Source organism: Phaseolus vulgaris, chromosome 5 (genome assembly GCF_051622355.1).
Source record: "Phaseolus vulgaris cultivar YP4 chromosome 5, ASM5162235v1, whole genome shotgun sequence".
Lineage (NCBI taxonomy): Eukaryota > Viridiplantae > Streptophyta > Magnoliopsida > Fabales > Fabaceae > Phaseolus > Phaseolus vulgaris.
Window position 1 is genome coordinate 39,407,696 of NC_143502.1, and position 22,098 is coordinate 39,429,793.

General features: G+C 31.9%; 2 protein-coding genes across 4 annotated transcripts; both read right to left on the minus strand.

Annotated features, from left to right (window-relative positions):
• Positions 1–766: 766 nt before the first annotated feature.
• Positions 767–5,784, minus strand: LOC137835738 (serine/threonine-protein kinase GRIK1). Of its 2 annotated transcripts, none has more exons than XM_068644372.2 (12): positions 5,657–5,784; positions 5,152–5,535; positions 4,628–4,702; positions 4,499–4,543; positions 4,141–4,215; positions 3,206–3,293; positions 2,943–3,067; positions 2,384–2,479; positions 1,755–1,821; positions 1,545–1,660; positions 1,367–1,445; positions 767–1,235 (listed from the first exon to the last, which is right to left on the minus strand). In XM_068644372.2, exons 2-12 carry the CDS (start codon positions 5,467–5,469, stop codon positions 1,090–1,092), a joined length of 1,230 nt encoding a protein of 409 aa, XP_068500473.1. In that variant the 5' UTR covers positions 5,470–5,535; positions 5,657–5,784; the 3' UTR covers positions 767–1,089. The 2 variants fall into 2 exon arrangements, with proteins under 2 accessions (XP_068500473.1, XP_068500474.1); XM_068644373.2 differs by having other exon boundaries at positions 5,152–5,545.
• A 1,510-nt stretch (positions 5,785–7,294) lies between these two features.
• On the minus strand, positions 7,295–14,226 carry LOC137835740 (beta-galactosidase 8). Of its 2 annotated transcripts, XM_068644374.2 has the most exons (19): positions 13,397–14,226; positions 13,223–13,318; positions 12,958–13,070; positions 12,817–12,883; positions 12,652–12,744; positions 12,255–12,398; positions 12,025–12,113; positions 11,737–11,842; positions 11,550–11,637; positions 11,211–11,329; positions 10,727–10,888; positions 10,283–10,485; positions 10,098–10,192; positions 9,239–9,348; positions 8,947–9,060; positions 8,549–8,650; positions 8,068–8,279; positions 7,645–7,981; positions 7,295–7,560 (listed from the first exon to the last, which is right to left on the minus strand). In XM_068644374.2, exons 1-19 carry the CDS (start codon positions 13,559–13,561, stop codon positions 7,453–7,455), a joined length of 2,523 nt encoding a protein of 840 aa, XP_068500475.1. In that variant the 5' UTR covers positions 13,562–14,226; the 3' UTR covers positions 7,295–7,452. The 2 variants fall into 2 exon arrangements, with proteins under 2 accessions (XP_068500475.1, XP_090158124.1); XM_090301998.1 differs by lacking the exon at positions 12,025–12,113 and having other exon boundaries at positions 13,397–13,857.
• Between the last annotated feature and the right edge of the window lie 7,872 nt (positions 14,227–22,098).

Below are 22,098 nucleotides of genomic sequence, written 5' to 3' on the forward strand. Positions count from 1 at the left end.
CTACTTTCACCTTATCTCAACAACATCATCATATACGTTTATTTATTTAGTTATTCTCAACGGCTCTTATTTAATCCATCCCTTCAATTCTTTTATTCGTTACACCTCTTTTTCTAAAACAAAAAGGAATAAGTACACATAAATTAATGGATTCTAAATAGCTATTTTGAAGTGAAGTTCATATGCAACTTGTATATATACTGTTGGTGCCGTATGAAAGTATATGATTCTGTTGAAAGGATACCAGTTTGCTCCTCCATGCACTGGCTGAGGTTAGAATGAGAGTCGTAGAGAATGGGAGTTGCAGTTATCGTTGAAGATCTTTAAAATGCAAGTCAAATGGTAAAAATCCTAAATATAAAAACAAAGGCTAAGGAGGGTGGTGACGACAATAGAGCCAAAGATTGGCTCTACTTTTGTTTGTTTGCGTGGATGAAGACTTTTGTTGAAGAGTACCACGCGTTTACGACAACCAGAACCGAACTTATGCAACGAATAACAACTTTATCCCATTACAATAATACTTGCAATACCTTTTAAGTTGGAACTTCTCACTTCTCATCTAAAAGCAGATTAAAAGTAAATACAATACAATACAATGTGAGTTGCTACTCCGGGAGGGTTTGGCAAGAATCCACTGTCTGTCAGACAAAGACCTTATGATAGGAGTGGAGTTTCATAAATTTGACAATCAAAGCCTAAATTCAAGCTTAGCGTGGATCGTTGAATAATCAAATTCTTTGAATCTTAAACCAAACCATGTATGTAAGCAAACACTCCAAGGAATGTAATATATAATATATAGAATATGAAGTGAACACAATTGGGCACGTGTTTGAGAAAAAAACTCATTGTATGCGAAAGAGCCGTATACAAGACCTCTATGTCCGCATGCACCAAATGCTTCTTTATAACAAAAAAATAAACATGATTTAGTTGGCTACTTATCGTCGACAACATGAGCTGTATTTGCTTAAATTCCAAGGATCCTTTGGAGACTCCCTTTAATCATAACATCCCTCCGTGGGGTCCAAGTAATGGGCCTTTTCACACTGTACATAACAAATCTAACTTAAAAACCAGTATGGATCAAGCAAGTGTATTGCTCCCATCAAAATCTTCAGCAACCAGGCTCTTGCGTTTGCACCAACATAAGTACCCAGGAATTGGCCCATCATTTCCAATAACCCACACATGCTCGGCAACATCGCCCAATGTCATCCTTTGGTCTGGGTCTGCATAACACAGGTCAGTTGGGAACCATAAAATGATCCCAAAATAAAAATTAGGATGATGATAAAATTATGTCAGCAAATTGAGATGGAATATATACAGTTACGTCTGTGAAAACTTGAATGCCACGTACCTTTGCACAGTAATCCTTCTATCAAGTTCTTCAACTGGGGGTTAATGTCATCTGGCAGAAGTAAAGGATCATTGACTATCTGGACAGGGAAGAAAACAACAAGCTCAGAGTTTGGTGAAAGGTTAAAAACATGAACTCTACGTAATAATATCAGAGGTTAAGTTAATATATGTCATACTTTGTCATATGTATCTTGAAGTGTATCTCCAAGAAATGGGTATTCACCCAATATCATACAGTACAAAGTAACTCCTACGGCCCACGTGTCAGAAGCTTTACCCCGATAAGTAAGACCTAAATAGTATCAACAAATAACTCCAGTGAGAACATGTACTTTTCATATAGTCCACGGAGAAGTGTCTAGCATGCTTGAAAGCAAACCTCTAACCTAAACAACATTCTGGTGCAGTGAAAACAGGAGTGCCAGGTGATCGACGAAGTTCATCCTGGCCATCCTGCAAAATGAAATCAAGGTATTGATTCCTTATTAGTTGAGGTTATATCTACACATGTAATGTCATCAATATATTACAGGAATGTGCTACGAGATGTCAAACATATTAATTAGAAAACAAAAATCTCTCCCTGATTAATAACCATTTTCAACTTCCTAGCTCCTGCCCCATCCTAAGATTAGATCAATTCTTATAGGTATCGCCAAGAAAGAAAATTAAGTGCCAAAAAAACAACTGCTTTGGACCTATTACCGTGATAATTGCAAGAGTGGAGTCAGAATCCTATAGATTTGCAGAGACGTGTGCTATCCGCACAATGAAGTAAAAAAAATCAACTTATATTATGTAATTGACATGTTAATGATTTTCATCTTTCAAGGACAAATTAGCAAGGTACATTCACCAGCTTTCCTTCAACCAATCAAATTTCGAACTCACTCATAAAACAATGTCTTTTCAAATATCAAATTTCGAAAACACAAGAAAATAATATCAGAAACCTGGAGTAAATAATCCGCTTTCACATTTTTTCAAGAATTTTTTAGTTCAGTAATTACATCACCTCAAAAGCCTGGCTGACACTGAAATCCCCAATCTTTACTGTGCCATGACGAGTAATCAACAGATTATCAGGTTTTATATCCCCATGCACTATATTCTGCATTAGAACAAATACTGAATGACCATAGTAACATAGTCAAACTATTTTGAAGCATATAACATCAATGAGCCTGAGCATGTTAGTTATGAAGTTTTTAAGCAGGCATATCTAATATACGCATTTCCAGTGATATGCAAAAATATACTTCAACCAACTATAGACAAATAAATATTTACAGCTTCAAGTAGACAGACAAAACTGACTTTTAAGTGTAAGAAGGATTGCATAAATTAGAATACATATTGCCCAAACAAAAAATAGAAGCAGTAGTGTCTATTTGTAATTCAATTCTCATAAATGTTTTTTTTCTACAAAAAAAAAATCATAGAAATGTGAAAAACATAAAATAAAACAACTATAAAAACTTCAGGCATATAATTGAAGGTCAAAGTGTGCATTTGTGATAGAGGGGGGCGTTAGTCATCATCAACCACAATAAGATTTGGTTGAGAGATAATACATGAGCATGGAGATATGTTAATCCTGAGACTATATCACGCATGTATTTCCTAGCAGTCTCTTCGCCTAATGCAGAGGAACGACCTGTACCCTCACACACCCATTTGCTTTCCACATATTCAAGTACTGTAAAAGTAAAAAAACAGCAGTTAAACAAAGTAGTTATTAGTAATTCTTATTAAAACTTCAGGTTCAAATACATAAGGACAATTTACAGGAACAGTCTTCTCTAAATTAAGAAACCAAGACACTAGTATTGAGTACCCATGTAGAAGTCGTCTGATTCCGAGTCATCAATTACTTCAATGAGATTGACTATATTAGGATGTTCCACCATTTTCATAATCAGTACCTGAAATAACGCACATGTCTATTAAAATACTGCAGGGGAAGTAAAGAACATCCCAAAAATTGAGTTAAAAACATTATTATAAATCATAAAATGAACAAAATAGGAAGCAAAATATAAAAGTGAAATCTTGGCAAAAGATTAAAAATATTGAAATTTATTGGAAAAACCAATTTGCACATGACTAGAGAGAGTGCTTGAGAAGTAAACATAAGCAGGGTACTCTAAACTCCTGTGCTAGCTTTTGAGGTTGAATTAGGTTAAGATTCAAATTTTAAGAACATATAAGAGCCTGCCCTAAATCCGACATCATTTACCATATTATCCACACCAAGCCCAATAAATAGTAGGCGTGAGATGGAGTATTAGGAAAAACTCAAGTCACACATTAACTAGAAATAAGTGTCTAAATAGAATATATAAATGGGGATCAATCCTCACCTTATGAGGGGTTGTGTTAGGCCCTAAGCTAAATTTATAAGAAAATGGAACACAACATTTGCACCAGAAAAAAAGGTCTCCATTTTCCAAAACTGATCTATATGCATGCTATGGTATAAAAAAATCACAGACGACAACATATTCCATAAGAACAGAAAAGCAGCAAATTTAGAAGTAGTTTCCATATACTGTTAGTGAAGTTAAAGAGCCATATGAAGCAGTTGGTGGCTAGCCACTAGCTGCCAACCATTGTGTTATCAAGTTCAATGAATATTTACACTTGGACGACATTTCTACCACAAATCATGATTGAAGATTAAAAAGAAAAGGCCAATGCTCCCACCATGAAATGAGGACTCCCTACCCTATATTGTTCATAGAAAGATACTAAAAGGATATATATACATACCTCCCTTAGAACATCAGTCATGGCAGTCTCAGAGGGTGCAACACGAAGCTTTTGTAAATGAGACTTGTGAAAGGCCTACAGTTCAAAAAAGTTAACCTCAATAAATGACTATTTTGCCCTTGTCACGATAATGACATTTCACACATGCATGTTGCCATGAGGAAGTGAGCTTTTTATTAGAGTTCGTATGTTCTTTTCAGTCTCTTAAAGTAATACAGTCTGCAATTTCTCAGTCACACTAGCTAGCCCAACAATCTACCAGCGTCACACTTCCCTACTCAGGAGCAGTGACTAAGGACCTGTTAAAAACCTGCTATTATAAAATAGTCTGCATGTTCACAACAAAAAGTGTCCATACCTTAATTGCATAATGCTTTCCGTCAAAGCAACCTCGATAAAGAGCCTGAAATTTGAAGAAGGGAAGGGACTCAGGACAGTGGATCCAATGAGAATAAAGGAAACACAATTTCTCAAAAACTAAGCTTACCACTTTGCCATAGCTTCCAGAACCAATTTTGTACTCTCGGACATATTCATTTATCATCTTGTTCCCATTTTCATCCTGAAGGAATGAAGACATTAAAATAAAGACCATGAAAAAGAAGAAGATATTCATCAAAGTACAGACGTTTTGCCTGAATACAGTTCACACCTGTCAGGTAAGAGGATAGACACACTAAAAAGACACAAAATTCAAGACCAAGATTACCGTGTAGAATGTAAAGTAATCTCTCTATATTTATGGTTACAACTTGCAAGTGCAGGAAAGTAGGACAAAGCAGCAACTAGGCAGAAAAAAATTTACACCAAACATTTCAAAGTTTAGTCTTAATTCAATGTCATATCACCAATATTCAGGCAAAAGTTTGGATACCATAAAGGGAAAAAAACACCGAATTCAATATTCACTAATAATGATCCCACTCACATATCAAAACTAGTCAAGCTAGTTTTGACGTTTTACTGAAAGCAACTTTATAGAAAAAACTAAAAAGCTATCTCCACATATACCTCTGTGCGAACAAGTTCAAAAGTCTCCTTGACAGGAAATGGCCTACAAACCATGCCATTCTCAGCTCTAAAGTTCAAAATATCCTCGGAACGGTTCCGTACAGCTTGAACCTCATTATCATCTCCACTGGTGGCGTTACTAGTAACATCACCACTACACGACTCATCACATTCAGTTTCTCCATAATATAATAGGCCATGGGAGAGAAAATTGTTGGTGCTACGTTTAGCCCGACGCCGTCTAGGTTTTTTCACAAATCCGAAGCAACCACAGCAGCCCATCATTTTGGAAAATGAAAAACTCTTATAATCTCCCATCACAGCAGTAACTCACCTCAAACGGGCAAAGCCAATATCCTAATAACTAACTTGTCTCTGCTGACCCTGCAAATTGCTTTCACAATAGGAATCTCAGCAAATGGGTGGGTTACCTCCACACAGCTGCAAGGATTAAGCACAATCACAAAACAAGATTTTACTTATCCCTTAAGGGGAAGATGATTACCTGATATGAGAGGAAGAGAAGGGCCTCAAGCCCCGTTTAACATTACTATTCTAAAGGATGCCATTCAGCTAGGTGGAGAAAACGGCTACAGAAATTAAAGCCACAGCGATTCACACCCAACATTGCGATAGCTCCAGTTTATAGTAACGGTTGCAGGCTCAGCCCACAACTCACCACCAATAATTCGTTGACCTTTTACACAAACAGGAACAGGAATTTTTTTTAAAAAGAAGATGATAAAAAATAAAAACTACATATTGATAAAATAATATTGGGAAAATAGAAATAAGAAGAATACAAAAGTTTTGGACGCCATCAAAGAGAAACGTCAACGGCTGAGTCTATTATTATAATTATAATTATAATTATAATTAATGAAAAGTTCAATAATTTACCCCTCTCTCTTTTCCTCCAGGAGGGAAATTACAAAACGGAAGAACCCTATCCCTGTGGCTCCGAAAGCCTAAAAATCCAGCACGAATCGACGGCCTTCAGAGTAAGACTCGGAACCCTAAATCCAAAATTGAATGGAGAGAGTTGCAATTAGCACAGAAGGAAACCGAAGGAAACGAAAACCCTATTGCAATTGCCGTTGTGAATGGGAAGGAGAAAAATTGGAATGGGAAATCGGAATGCGGAAAAACCCTAGGCGGAGGAAATCGATCCGTCGGGAAGAAAGAGAGTGAAGAAAAAATGAATAAATACAGGGTATTGTGAAAAGTGCGAAGCTAAAAAGAGGGGCAATATAGCAATTAAAAATTTTGTTCAATTTTTAGGAGGAATCCAACAACGGTAACAGGTTGGCCACATTCGGCATCACTCATTTTTTCAGACTATAAATACAATTTATAACTGTTTCTTGCATCCCATAAATGCATAAACGCTTTTTTATACTTTAATACTTCATCACAATTAGAATTAAAATCTAACTTCTTCAACTATTAAATTTTTTTAACAATAACTTATTTCCATTTATATCACTTTCTGCCAAGTTACCTTTTAGAGCTCCAAATTTTAATCTTTTTAGAAGTCAAATTTTTAGGGAGAATAGGTTTCTTTAAACTCAAATATATATGATATTATTTTTCTGTGTAGTTTCTACCAAAAAATGTAAGTAATGTTATACTTTGTTATAAACGTCTCTATTATTTTTCTAAAAATATATCAATTGAAAACTAAATACATTTCATTTCATACTTTAAAAATATAAATCACATTTTATATTTATCATACAAGGGAAGTAATGCAGGTTTTTTTGGAATCTCTTATTCCTGCTGCTTCAAACTTTTCATTACCAATTGTTATGCCTTAATCATGATGAACCTTAAATTCATTCAAGTTGTGGAAACTCAAATTCGGAGAAGGGTTTTTTTTCTTGTTGCAAGTACAACGCATTGGGTTGATTTCTACTGATCCAACTTGTGAATTTCAAAAGCTCTACACATCCTTTTACATTTCAGTAAATTTTATCATACAATTTGTCTCACGAGAAGAACTTCATGCTCCTAATTTCAACATTTTACTGTTCGCTTTCCTCACACCAATCATGAGAACAACTTGTCTTGCAAGTTGGGAAATTAGTCATCCTTTTCAGTAAAAGCATAAATAAAAAAAATACCATTTGTGGCGTATCTTGCATAAGCCAAGACTTTTTTTCTTTTATTGCACGTGAGACTAGACAGTTTTAGTTGACAAATTTTCATGGATGTTCCTAGATTGCAAATCTACTGTGTGGCTTATTAGTAGGAATCATCTTGAGACAATTGGGGAGTGTTCTTGTAACAACATGTCTCTGTCTATGCACAAGTAGCTTCAACAGCTAAACTCTTTGCCACTCCTCTACAAGGATCTCCAAATGTATTGATTGACACTCCAACACTACAACTGCTTGATCCAATGCAGGCCTGTTTAAAATCATTTGATGAGTCATTCTAGACCAAAGCGAAAAGATATCAATGTAAAAAGAGAAAGAGGAAGCTAAATAACACCTTCTGCACTATAGGCAAAGCCTTGTTGCTGCTGCAGCGTCCATGGTAGAAGTTCCCACAAGTCCCCAGGGGGGTTCCGTAGCTTGCAAATTTAATGGAAGAGATGACCTGATTATTCTGAGGGCATGTGAGTGATAGTACAGGACCTACTTCTCTTCCTGATTCTGTATATGAGTTCCACAATTCTACTGGTGGTGGGTGAGAATCAGATACATGTGCACACAAACTTTCTATCTGTTTTGTGACAAAAGATATTTGTGTTGGATCACCTCCCTTCTCCTCAAACAAAACAAGGGTGTTGCCACTTGGTTTCAACCACGATCGTGGTACATGATACCTGCAGGATTAATGCCTCAGTGATATTATCAACCAAAGACTAACTTCATTTTTCAATTTCACTCATTTATGATATCCCACACTTACAGTGTCTGTGATGGTTTTCCACAATTTCTGCGGCATTTGGATGCAGTGTAAGGTCCTCTATAATTGCAAGAGTCTGTGCAACCAGCATCTGAAGCTACATATGTAGGCCAGTATCGGCCAATGCTTTGCCCATTCACCCAAGCCTCACCTTTACTCATTCCCGTGAAGTCAATTGCAACTGGACTCGTGCCGGATGGAGCAGCAAAGGTTGTCTAATGCAACATGAACTACATTAGTTAGTAGCAGAAGTATTTTTCCCATAGAGCATTCCCTTCATTTCAATTATTGTATGCTAATGCAAGTTGAACATAACAGTTGTAGACATTGCTGGTAAAACTATACAAAGATATGGGAGTTCTAAAAGAAGTGGGTGGTGGCCAGGAGGATGGGAATCTTTAAATTGTCTACAAGCCTGGGATGAGTAATAATTCTAATTCCCTTACTCCTGATCAGTAAAACAAGGAAATGAAAATCAGATTACCTTGTACCAAGTCAAAGGTTGGTTCTTAGGGAAGGTAGACTGTGAATTCCATTGTTCAGAATTTCCACTAGACAGGCCTGAGTCTTCACCTTTGAGTCCAACCTGCATAAAAAAAATTAAGACTGCATTCTATGATTTTAACCAAAACGGAAATAGGGAATCCAACTGACTTCAGTTTTATATCTTTTAGGATCTTGAACTAAAAAATAGCACTTTACATCTTCTATCATGAACTTATTGATCTATGAAATTCATTGGCGGGAATAGAGAAAATAACTGAAACATACAAGTAAACTTTATGGATAGGTTTAAGTATTACATGAATCTCACAAATGTTTACTTGATTAAGTTATATACAAAGGAGACAGAATAGAGTTTAACCAAATGCAAAAACTGACTTGATATGTCCACTTCTGGGAGGAGAGATCAAGTGTATTGGCATTCGCCAAACCTTTCAATATCACTGGACCAGTGATCCCCGCTCCTGATGTGTCAAAAAATGCTCCATAGTTCTGATGTGTATAAGGTTTAATTAGTCAATGTTGTAGCAATCATCGATATAAATGACTGGACGAGTAAGCAAGATAATGTGTAACAGAAACTAACAAGCCAATACATAATTGCATACTATAAAACCATAATTTCATATCTTGTAAATTTGTGTGTATAGTATGGTGTGGAAAATTGAACCTGAAGTCCCACGGTTAAACTCAAGAGGTCAATTGTGTTCTTTCCAGCCACTAGGGTGACAGGGATGTCCACAGTGAACTTAGCTTTGCCACTGTTGCCTGCTTGACTCCCTAAGAAGTTTTCAATAATATTGCAGATAATTAAAATTAATTCAAGAACTTAATTGAAGGAATAAAATCTGAACATTTTAGGAAGGAGAAACTGCTCTTACGTCCTTGCTTGATTTTAAATTAAGCTTTGATTTTATTTTCCCAACATCTTTAAAGGGATTCGAATTTTGCATAACAACAAAGACTCAAAATTTAAAATTTGGTGGATCCTCTTCTACACATAAATTAAATAGAGATTTCGGTTCCTGTACAACAGACCAGTACTTAATGTTTCGTATGATTCAACTGATTTGATTTTCATTTGGGTTAGATACATTATAATGTTGTAAGGTCATATAACTAGGTGAAATTTGATTTAAATTGATTTTATCCATTAGCTAAGAATTTAAGTTGTGTTCAGGTTTCTGATCAATAACTGACCAAACATGTCTGCTATTTTCAATTCTGACTACATACAATGGTTGCCCCCTCCACTGGATTCAAATTAGATGCACAATACCACTCAAACTCTTCAAAAATTCCTCTCTACAATGAAATTTATACCTATCTAAGTCTCTCATCATTTAGCAACAATTTCAAGAGGTGCTGCAGTTACTAAAATGATACCAAGGATCTACATAACCAACAATTAAATATGAATCTCAATCATATAAAACAAAAACATAAGAATATTTAGGAAGAAAGAGTGTAGAGATTCACAGTTATCCCAATATAACATCAGTTGTAGTAACTGTTTTACTTTTATTTACCTGCAAGCTTCCCGTTGATGAAAGCATGAAGGCCATGACCAAGTGATTGAATTTGAAGGAAAGTTTGAGAACCAGCAGCATCCTTATAATCAATGCTTTAAGAAAAACACAAGAACAATGTTAACAAAGCGGAAAGAATTATAGGTCAGGGGAAATGTCTTGCAACATGGAGGCCTATTATCTACCTTAATGAGTACCACAAGTAATCACTTTTATCAGCTGTTGTATTTATTTGCTCCAGTAATCCAGTTTGTGAGAATGAATTGGCCTTTGAAATACCCACTGGTTCACTTATCCAACTCCATCCAGTACTAGAAGTTTCTAAAGAACCAATATCTTCTTCTGAAGGTTCATTTGTGAAGCTTGAAATTGAAGAAGCAGAATTAATCTGCCATGAAAAATATTATTTTTATCATATGCTACTTGCTTCTTGGAGTAGAAAATAACAACTTTTTTTTACTATAGAAGCATTAATCACAAAATGACCATACTCATTACAATTTCATAGTAACTCGAGTCAATTAAACTAGTTATAAGATTGGGAAAATCAACCAACAACACATTTAATGTTAGGGAGCCACTCATTAGTGAAGCCACATTTACATGAAAAAGAAGTTAATGAGGCGAACCTTTGCAGTGTTAAGCACTACATTCTTGCAGTCTGGTAAGATGCTCACAGACCATGCAGGCAAGTGATATGAGTTGCCACTGAAATTTACAGTTACATCAGATGTGGTGCCTACATTAGCAAGGAAGGCCGAACATACAGATTCTGTCTTGTAAACTGCAGCCTGTGGTTTAGATAGTAAAAAATACATTATGGAGAGACTGATTTTTCATAAAGCATATAAGTAGTAATGCAGAAAAAAAAAAAAAACATCAGCATGCAATAGCATTATTGCAAGAGGAAGGAACCAGTGTAACCTATGACAGCGAGCCAGTGTACCAATTTATAAGTTAGCATTCCACTATCACGGGGCATTTCAAGGGAAATAAACTAACGAAAATTTTATAAATAAGGAGAATTACAAATAAGTTTATCAAAGAAATTCCATCCCAAGACATGAAGAACACGTTTAATGGACCAAATTTTTTAACATAAACCATTCATACCTCTAGGTTTGGACCAAGGGATACAATTGATGGATCAGTAGCTATCAATGCTTCTTCACAAAGCTTTATGGCCTTATGAACATCTTTAAGGTGGCCCCACTTAGGCTGTCTAACAATTCCTGAAGCATATGGTAGAGATATGTTTAAAAACCCACACAAATTTGTCAGTGTAATTTGTCTTACATAAATAATTAATAAATTGTGCATGCAATACTGTTTATCCAACTTCTTCAATGCATATGGAAGTTAAGCTGCCCTCAACTGACAGTTGCTAGCACAATTGTGATGTCTGCAATATCAACCAAAGATATGCAATATGAAGGAAGAATGAGTGCATACCATACTCATCAATTGGTGCATCATAATCATAACTTGTAGCAATGAAAGGTCCACCAGAAGTTCGGTCAAAGTTGGTCCCTCCATGGTACTGTTTCAAAGCAAGCAATATATTTCCTCTTCGCATCAAATTCTTTCTTGAAGTATCATATCAAATGAAATGCAGCCACCACATTTAAAGTTGCATTACCATATAGTAATTTTGAAATGTTCCTCCTCGCTGAAAAAAGCGTGCCACAGCAAATGCAAGATCTTCCACAGGTCTGGAAGGAACAGCACCACCAAATGAAAGAAACCTACCATTCCAAAGAGTTTAAAACAACAAAAACAAAACCTTGTTCCAAAGAAGTTCAAAAGATTAAAAAACATTAAGAAAAAAATAGACTCTAATATAAGGTACAAAAACTAATCAGATGACATTTCAAGGGATATATTTCATTGAAATAACTAACTGATTTAAATAGAAAAAGATGCTAACCATCCACTCCAATTCTCAGTCCACATTTTTGGTTTTGTGTTAGAGTTTGGTGTAAATTGATCGCAGTAAAATCCATTGCATGTATTAATCTGCGGGTTGTTACAGTATCAATAAAGTAAAGAGAATGTAGACAGAACACCCTGATTTCTCCTTCCAGGAAGACAAACAATCTAGTAAAAAACATAAACCACCAACCCTTGATGTTGAAAAATAAACAGAAGAAAACTCACAATTGGATCAGGAGCATCAGCTTGTTGACACATGACCCAGGGAACCCCTGTATCAAGAGATGTAGCCATAGTTGCTGCCCACTTGATGTAGGATTTGCCAGCAGCACCGTAGGACGAATCAATGTTTCCATACTCATTTTCAATCTGGCATTAGAAAGTACTAATATTATTATATTGACAAATATTGTAATTTACAACCATACTTCAACATCTGGATGTTAGTAATTTCTTTTAAACAAAAAAATGTTTTTATTAAATGAGACTAATTTGTATGCACCACCAATGTAAAAAGATTGTTACCCTTGATTAGAAAGTGTTAGATATGACATGTAAGATAGTTGTTATAACTATCAATGCAATTATGATTAAATTCTCATTAAATTAAAAGAAGAAAAACCTGAGATAAAATAATAGGTCCTCCCTGTGACGCATATAGCTTCTCTTGCTTCATCATATCCACAATTTTGGCAGTGAACCGCTTCATTTCTGCCTGAGTACAAAGTGGTCGGTGAGTAAACTCGGATCCAAGGACAGCATCACAAAGCAGAAGGAGGAGAGTTACCTTGAAGGGTTCATTATCAGTTCTGAACTTGATTCCTGGAATGAAGTGCAACCAAAGGGGGAAACCACTATTGAAAAATGACATCCCTCAATTAGACATGAACACCCCCAGAAAATAGAACACAAAAGGACCAAACTTTACCCATAGTTCCATTCAGCACACACGTATGGACCAATGCGGAGATGCACATAGAGACCCGCCGCTGCCACTGTCTTCACAAATTTCACCAAGTCCTTCCTCCCATCAAAGTCATACTGCCATTTTTTCTTGTTAGTATTTTCATTCAAAACCACAGAAAGAAACTGCTAAACATTCCATGCTTCAACAAATGCAATGCTGATACCGGAAGCCATAGGAGAATGCAAAATTAAAATAAAATAAAAAATGAAAAGAGAACAGTCATAACCTGTCCTCGAACTGGTTCGTGTGCGTTCCAGAAAACATAAGTCTCAATCACATCCAATCCTCCATCTTTTGATTTTTGAATAAGGTCTGGCCACATCTGCAACATTTCCCTTCTAAGTTAAAAAAACCACGCAGAAGTCACACACACAAGCACAGAGAGAGAGAGAAAAAAAACCTCTGGAGTGCTGCGAGGGTAATGAATAGAACCGGAGATCAAGACCCTGCGTTTGCCATCGATGACCAATGCTCTGTGATCATACTGCACATTGGCACAGAACAACGCGGGAGTGTAAATGCAGAGAAACCAGAACACAACCAACACAATATGTGTTGCTCTCATGTTGTAGTTTTTTGGCACAACGGAGAGAAAGGAGCAAACCCACAAGGAAAGGAAGACGCTTTATCCAAACCAAAATGGCAACAAATAATGGGGTTGCCTTGTTTGGTAACACAATGCAAAGCGATCTTGCTTTGCTCGATGTGTTACTTGTGTCGTGCCTCACATGCGTGCGAAATGCAAATGCTAATGATGTTGCTTTGCGGAGAGATATTAATGGGAAGTAAAAGTGGTTGAAATGAAAGAGATAATAAAACTTGGAGAGAGGGAAGGGAATCAAATGGGGGGAGAAGTAGAGTGAAGAGTTAGGCTAACAAGCTATATATGTACATCTATGATTTATTTGTTATTTATCATTTATTCTGCTGTTAGAAAAGGACACTCCAGGTGTCAGATGTGTGTGTTAACAAAGAAAAAAAAGGTTGTCGGTGAGATTATCGTGTTGGTCTGTCGGCGAGTCAATGGTGAAGGGTGGAGCATAGGAAATGGGGTCTTATCGATGAGGCATTTTATGCAAAGGGGTCAAAAATTGGTAGTGAAAAAGGAAAATGGTGATATTGCTGATGTTAAGATTTGTGTCGAAAGCTGAAGGGTGTGGTTTAGGTGGGGAGACACAAACACAGGGCATGGCAGCTGTAACCAGTAATGACCAAACGGTTTCAGACGATATTTATTCCCCCTAGTTTTTTGTTCTTTTTATGGTATTTGGATTCAGGTGCGTTGCATGAAACAGAGTTTTGTTTGTGCCTATGTTAACTTTACTTTCGTCAATCAAAAGTTGTCTTTAACACTCTCTAACGCCGAGTAAAAGCAACTCTTAATTTTAACATATGTTTCAAAATGAAATATGTTTTATTAACACCGTATGCCATAGTAAAAGCACAGATAATGTCAGAGTCTGTGGCAAAAGAGTCCTTATATAAAGCTGAATTGCTTAAGAATATAACCGCTAAAAATGGAAAAAAAAGGTTATTCTATTTAAGGAGGTGGAGGTGGACATATTTTGAAAAAATTGTAATGATATTTTGACACCTGTTCAGTTTACATTTATAATAAAATATTAATATTTATAATAAAAAATTTAAAAAAATAAAAAATGTCATGAAAATATAGACAAAAGAGTAAGAGTGAGAACTTTCCTAAGTAGAACTTAAAATCAAAATGAATTCTTATTCACCTTTTATTTCCTTTATGTTACACTGAAACCAAACCAACACTAAAATAATGGAACAGGACTATGTAGAAATAGTTAGTATAAAAATAAAATATAATTTGTCTTACAATTAATTAGGGTAATTATTTTTTTCGCTTTACGAAGACTGTATATCAAGTATAAGATAGCACATTTAGTTTTCTTGTGATGTTAGATAACATCTTATTAAAAAAATTGTTGTTTTCAATCACAACTAAATCATAATACCTGATCATATCAGAAAAATAAGATCTGGAAATACTTATTTCTATTTTTTTTTATCAATAGAGCACATTAGACGAGAGTTTGCACTAGATAACTAAAAAATATGATCCTTCAAAAATGTTATTCTCTAGTCCATAATAGAAATGGTTGATTGAGAAAAAAAATCATTTTGAGTGAGCAAGAGAAATTGTTTAACTTGATTATCTTTATTTCTTACTTAATTAGCGAATCTAAGTTTATCAATAGATTGAATGATGTCACTATTCTTAAATATTTTAACATACATGATCATGTGAAAAAGTTTTGGGTTTGTAGATTTCAACATTGATGATAATATACATAGTACTATCCCTTGTGGTAGGATTTTTTATAATAAGTGTTGAAAAATTTATTAGTGTTTTTTTTTCTATTTATTTTTAAAAGTTGAGTTACTAGATAATATTTTGGTTATTGAATTATTTGGAGGATGACCTCACTTTTTGAATGTGATCTTTCTTTCATGGTTGATGTTTTCAAGATTCCATATATATAGAGAGAGGGAGAAGAAAATAATGTGTTGATAGGTGGTGTCAGCGATGAATTACACCTTCAATACTAACAAGTTTCCAGTGATTATGACATGAAAGTTATCGACAACGAGTCTAAGGTGCAAGGCGATGAGGATCGATGACAGGGAAGGATTGTTAGTGTCGATGTATTGTCACACATGGTGAGAGCAATGCAAGTGGTTGACAAAGTGTCAAGCATTCGTGACGAAGAAGAAGAAGAATGGATGGTGTTTGAGTATTTATGGAACATGGTGTTGATCTCATTGACACATTACTTAAAGATGAGTATGTAATTGCTTATCTGAAATTTTGATATATGGAGTTACTTGTTTTAATATTTTTTTTGAAGAAAAGAGAATATACTGTTTTGAAGTAAATATACACCAAGACTTAAAATAAATAATATGAAGAAGAGAAAAATAAAAATTATTATAAAAAGAAAGAGTTAATATAAGTGTTATAATCGTATCTCAATAAGTCTTTTAAGTATAAGACACTTGGGTAGTTATGTGTATTAAAAAAAGTTATAATTTTATCCCGATAAAAATTGTATTAGAGAACTTGTAATTTTATCATAATAAAAATTGTATGTTAAAGTAAAAATACTTTTATTAAATATTTATGAATGTAGAACTTGAAATAGAAATAACATTAAATTTATTTATGATCTCTCTCTTATTTATAAGTGTGATTCTATCTAGGTTATTTATAAGCGTGATTCCACTAAACGATTATTATTTTCTATTGCATGATTCCTAACACCACACATGCAATCGCTATTTCAACAAAACACAACAAAATTCCATGCCAATTCTACCTTTTCATCCACCAAAACCTAATGCAGAGGTCACAAATCTCCACCACCAAAACTACAAAATAAAAAATCATAAAATAAAAACTAATTTTAAAAACTAAAAATAATTAATTATTACAATGACTAAATTAAATATCATTTTAAAAACTATTTTTTTTTATAAATTAGTTTCTATTAAATAATTTTTAAATTGGTATTTAATTAACTATGAAGATTTTAACTACCAATTATTTAGATTCTAAATTTGGTAGAAAAATCTTGATAACTAATTAAATATCAATTTAAAAACCATTTAACAATAATAGAAACTAATTTAAAAATAAATTATTTTTTAATCTTTAAAATGGTTTGTAATTTAGTCGCTATAATAATTAATTTTTTTTATCTAAAATTGGTTTAATTCATTATTTGTTGGAGATCCCACATCAACTAGAGATTAGAGCCTTTCATTATATATAAGTGGATGCAAACCTCAACTCTATGAGCCGGTTTTATGGGATTGAGTTAGACTTAAATCCACTTCATAATATGATATCAGAGCAATTTTCGAGCCTATCGTGCCACCTTCATGGCAATGAAGGTCATAAAGAAATAGAGTAATTATTTGATAAAATAAAAGTAGACACTAACTACTTTTTATATATATATATATATATATTAAAAAGAATTAATATTTCAAAATTAAAGGTAAAAGTAAATAAATATATTAAAAGTTTTACATTTATAAAAATATACAATTAATAATTAACGTGGAATTTAAAATTTCTGCATAAAAAATTCGTACTAACAGAATTCAAGGGTTGATCACTTACTTCAATTTGATTCATCTACTACCACACCTAAATGACAATGATCTCTTCCTTATCTTTATATACACACTTCACTTCACCTAATTAAATTAAAAATCGAGAGCGTGGGACCATGAAATGAAAGCCACACAAATTGCAGAACACTTAGCCATACCATGCATTTTCAACAACTATTCTTTGCGATTAATAAAACATACAAAAGTTGTTTGTAAAATTGGCACAAAGTTGAGTGCAATGGCATTTGCAATTACCCATTTGATTTATATAAAAAAAATAAATAGAGGTGTATCTATAAAAAAAATAATACATGAGCATCTTGACCATGGAACACTCAACTCCTAATTTTCTTAGAGAATGGATTTTAAGTGGTGTATAAAAACTTTAATTTTCTCTGCATTTATCTTAGATTTTGCTCCACAATCAAATAAAGGATGATACTATAAAGTGATAAATATATACTTATTTTCATATTCTGTCTAACTAATTCAAATATTTTCCATCAACGAAATTTACTATGACTTTTTATTATTAATCATTACTAATTTTTTTTCTTTTGTTTAATATATAACCATTAAAGTTAATTGTGGTTGGTTAATCTGATAAATTCATTGGTAGTCGGCAAGTATGATGGTTAGTGATTCGTGTGTATCTTAATTACAAGTGATTTAAAAACATCTTGTATAAATTAACTTGAGTTACAAAGTGATGTGTAGTTTTGATTGTAATTGTATTTTTTGGAATAATTAGTTATTACTTACTTTGAGATCAAATTCGTGCTTTTAGAATAATGGATTTCATGTTACATCAATTTGAACTTACTTCATTAGGTAATATCTTTTTCATTAATTGCTTTCAATTTTTATATAAAGATATTTTTTTTCAGGAGTACGCTTACCTATTCTACCAAATACAGATACACCTCCATGAGCTTTAGCATGTTATTGATCAATTTCATAATAAATACAATTTTATACATTCTAGCTCCACCAGAAAGTTCTATTTATATGAGTATGTACAAGAGACCTAAATTATCCATCGACTCTCCCTAAACACATTTTAAAATTTGTCCTAAAACCCACTAGTGATAAAGGCCGTAAAGACTAGTATAATTACATACAAGCAATTAGAAAAAAAAGAAGTATAATAATAATTTGATTCTTCGTTGTTGTACTAAACAGTAGAGAAAATAGAAATTATTTCTTCATTTTAAAAAAAAAGTAATTAATTGTGACGTGTTTACTAAAAATTTTATTTTGTAACGAATTATTTACCTTTATGATGTGTTAACAATTTAATAATTATCTTTGTAGTTATAGAATGTTTCAGGGTTATCTGATATCTAAAAATTAAATTTTTTGTATTAAATTTATAGTGTGGATACTTTGTTTTAACTCTAATTCTAACTCTCATTACCTAATACTACTATATTGCTCTAGAATAGAAGGAGAATGACTGATTTTATTTTGTCTAAACAAGACTCTTATAATGAATGGGTTAAAGGGTGAATGAAGGAAGTGTTGGTGTGGGATAGTCTTGTGTTTTGACTTCCACATTGAAGATAATCTAGGTCACACTTTTTTGGAGTGAAACAAAATGTTTCTTTAATTTTGATTTTATTTCTTTTGTGTAGTGAATTAGGCTCCAAAATCATAAAAAACATTTCGATGGCAAAGGATGAAATAGGGCATTAAAATACAACATGCCCAAACATTGAAAAATTAAACTAAATAAATGAGTGTTTGAATACAACGCCTTGTCATAACATGGTAATGCATTTAGGAGCACACGAAATGATAACTAATTGGCGTAAAATATTAACAAAATTGAATTTTTTATCCAAATCTTTTCATTTTTATGTTTCATTGGATCTTGTAATTTTGAAACTTTTCTAAACAAAGTATGGAGTTCCTTCAACTTTATAAATCCCTTAAATTCTTTCGGATATTAATGATAAGATTTAAATTATAAAATCTTAATCATAAATTTATTTTAAAAATTACAATTCCTACGTAATACCTAAAACTACAATATATTTTTATATCAAAATATTTTTAAAATACACGCTTTAGATTTTAATTTAATGCATACATAAGTGCAATGTTAATTTGCATGGATGGATCTACAAGACAAATAACAATATACTAATGGAAATTTGGATAATTACCAAATGCAGGGACAAAAGATTAATCAATGATATTCAAATTTTACGTTGATGAAACACTATTAGAAAATAATTAAATAAAAATTACTTTTAGAGATTAAAAATAATTAGTCGTTATATTAACTAAATTAATTAAATTTTATTTTAAATATTAAAAAAGTTATTGATTTTTAAATTAGTTTATATTATTGATAAATATTTTATAAATTGATATTTAATTAGTTATCAAGGTTTTAACTACCAATTATTTATATTATAAATTTGGTAGCAAAAATCTTAAACACCAATATAGACACTATTAATTTAAAAATTAATAATTTTTTTAATATTTAAAATAAAATCTAATTAATTTAGTCAATATAACAATTAATTATTTTTAATCTTTAAAATTGATTTTTATTTAATTATTTTCTTGCATTGAAAACACTATTAACATAATTTTTACTATTTTTCTTAAGAGAATGTTATGCTATAACAAAACTATTTAATATTTAAGAAATTAAAATAATGAAATAAGATAAAAAGAGATAATTTTTCTCTCATTTAATATTTAAGAAATTAAAATAATGAAATAAGATAAAAAAGAGATAATTTTTCTCTCATTTCATACCAATTGAATTCTTTCATTCTTTGTATGCATCCCTCTTTCCATTTCTTTATAAATATTTTTTTTGTTTAACTGTTATTTTTAAAGTTTAAAATAACACTAAATTTTCATTTATATTCTTACCATTTATCTTATTTTTAATTAGTTTCATCTTATAAATATTTTATCAAATAACTAAAAAAATTATTATACTGCTTGATTATTTTATAAAATTTTAAACTGACATTTAATAAAAAGAAAGATAGGGTGGATATGAAAACAAACTAATAACATAAAAGTATGAATTCTTAAATGCATTTTATTAACTTAAATGTTATTATTTCATTAAAGAAGAAAGTCATTCTCTTACCTACAAACCAACAATTATAGCTGATACTTTTTCTTCTTCTTTAATTTTATACTGTATTCTATTTTAGAAGTGCCAAATTTTAAATATATCATAATTTTAATAAGAAATTGTGGTATGTACACTAGCTATATACATAGATAATGTCTCATATTTTAAGTTAGGTATGAGACAAGAATATGTATGTATATATTTATCTAGTTATTATACTAGTATGTGTTTATAATAAACAAAATACCATTAATTTATTAAAAAATCTAAAAAACTTGTTATTTTTTATATTTTTTTAATTTGAATAAATCTTCTTTTGTTACATAATTTTTTTTTAATTATTTATTTAATTTTTTCATAATCATTTATTTCAATTATTCGACTTATTTCATATGTATAAGTTTACATAGACCTGTTTCATCTTAAATTCAATTATATATTTTTATTTTGGTGATTCAAAGATGCATTGCATTTAAGACAATGTAAACTTCAATTATATTTAATTAATTATTTATTCGACATATTTATGAACATTTTTGTTTTGTTTTAAAATCTTTATTTACCGTTGCTTTTTCTATTACTTGAAAATATTTGACTATAAATTTTAAATATTCAATCAAACATTTAGTTTAGTTTATCTTTTCTCTTTGGTTATTAACTCTTCGGTCACACAAGTTTTATATTCACCAAGTTTATTGCTACTTTCCTTTTCAACATTTGGAAAAAATAAAAAATGTCATATTTGTCAAAAATTTCAATTACATGTATTTATTATTAAATACTAAAACTATTGACACAAATGAGAACAACCGGAAATACATATATAACAAAAATGAGAATAAGAATACATGTGAATTTGTAATATAAAGATAATTATACACGAATGATATGCATTATACAATAATGTTTTGACATTATAAAGAAATAAATTTGTTTTTCAAAAGACTCGTTGTTTTCCCTCAATCCTAGGGGATTAGTGTACTATGTGAGTACTTGAGATCCTCATCTTAACATATCAATATCTCGAAAACACATTTGACAATCAAGATTAGAGTTTAATCACATAATTAGCAAATATGACACAACAAATAATTAATAAACTGTGATTAAGAAAACACTAAAACCTACTTAGGTCTACTTTAGTCATTTGTGCATGAAGGAACCCAACACGATTGGTATAAACAGATAAACGTAAAAAATAACTAATCTTTAACGATTATTATATACTCTTTATTTTGTCCGATAACTGACTCGAACGTTAAATTATAATTACATGTATCTCCGACAAAACCAAAAACTGAAGATCCGAAACTAAGAACTCAAAACTGCGAACCAAAAACTTAGAGCAACGTGCAATGACTAAATATGTTCTATAATTCGATTCAATCCAACAAAATAATTACAATTTCTATCCAATTAAAAAACGCAAAATGTAATAATAGATTATATTCGAAGTAAATATTTTAAAAGGTATTTATTCTAAAACAAAAATTATAATTGATTATAGATATTTTTATTATTATAAAATAATAATAAATAATTTAAATATAATATTAAAAAATTAATAAAAAATAAAAATTATATAATTCTTCCTTATCTAATATCAATATTACATATAGACAGTGCCTTAAGTTGCACGCTGTATTTACAGTACAGAAACTGTAAACCTGAAACATGATATCGTGTTCCATGGAGCACCCAAATTCTGTTGGCTATTAAATAACCACAAAAAGTTCATTTTAGTTTCAGATGGTTTTATTTAATATACAAATATCTCAGAGCAATTCAATTTTTTATCTAATTGACTGGGACCCAGACTTTTGGCCACCAATTGAAGTTGATAGAAT

Excerpts from the sequence above, each read along its gene's own strand:
- LOC137835738 (XM_068644372.2), bottom strand. The coding sequence starts at position 5,469 with ATGGGAGATTATAAGAGTTTTTCATTTTCCAAAATGATGGGCTGCTGT. Across the intron at positions 3,068-3,205 it reads ATCAGACGACTTCTACATGG|TACTTGAATATGTGGAAAGC; the intron begins GTACTCAATACT and ends TTACTTTTACAG. Across the intron at positions 2,480-2,942 it reads TAACATATCTCCATGCTCAT|AATATAGTGCATGGGGATAT; the intron begins GTATTATCTCTC and ends GTTCTAATGCAG.
- LOC137835740 (XM_068644374.2), bottom strand. The coding sequence starts at position 13,561 with ATGAGAGCAACACATATTGTGTTGGTTGTGTTCTGGTTTCTCTGCATT. Across the intron at positions 13,071-13,222 it reads ACGAACCAGTTCGAGGACAG|TATGACTTTGATGGGAGGAA; the intron begins GTTATGACTGTT and ends AAAAAATGGCAG. Across the intron at positions 11,638-11,736 it reads CATTTCAAAATTACTATATG|TACCATGGAGGGACCAACTT; the intron begins GTAATGCAACTT and ends GCTTTGAAACAG.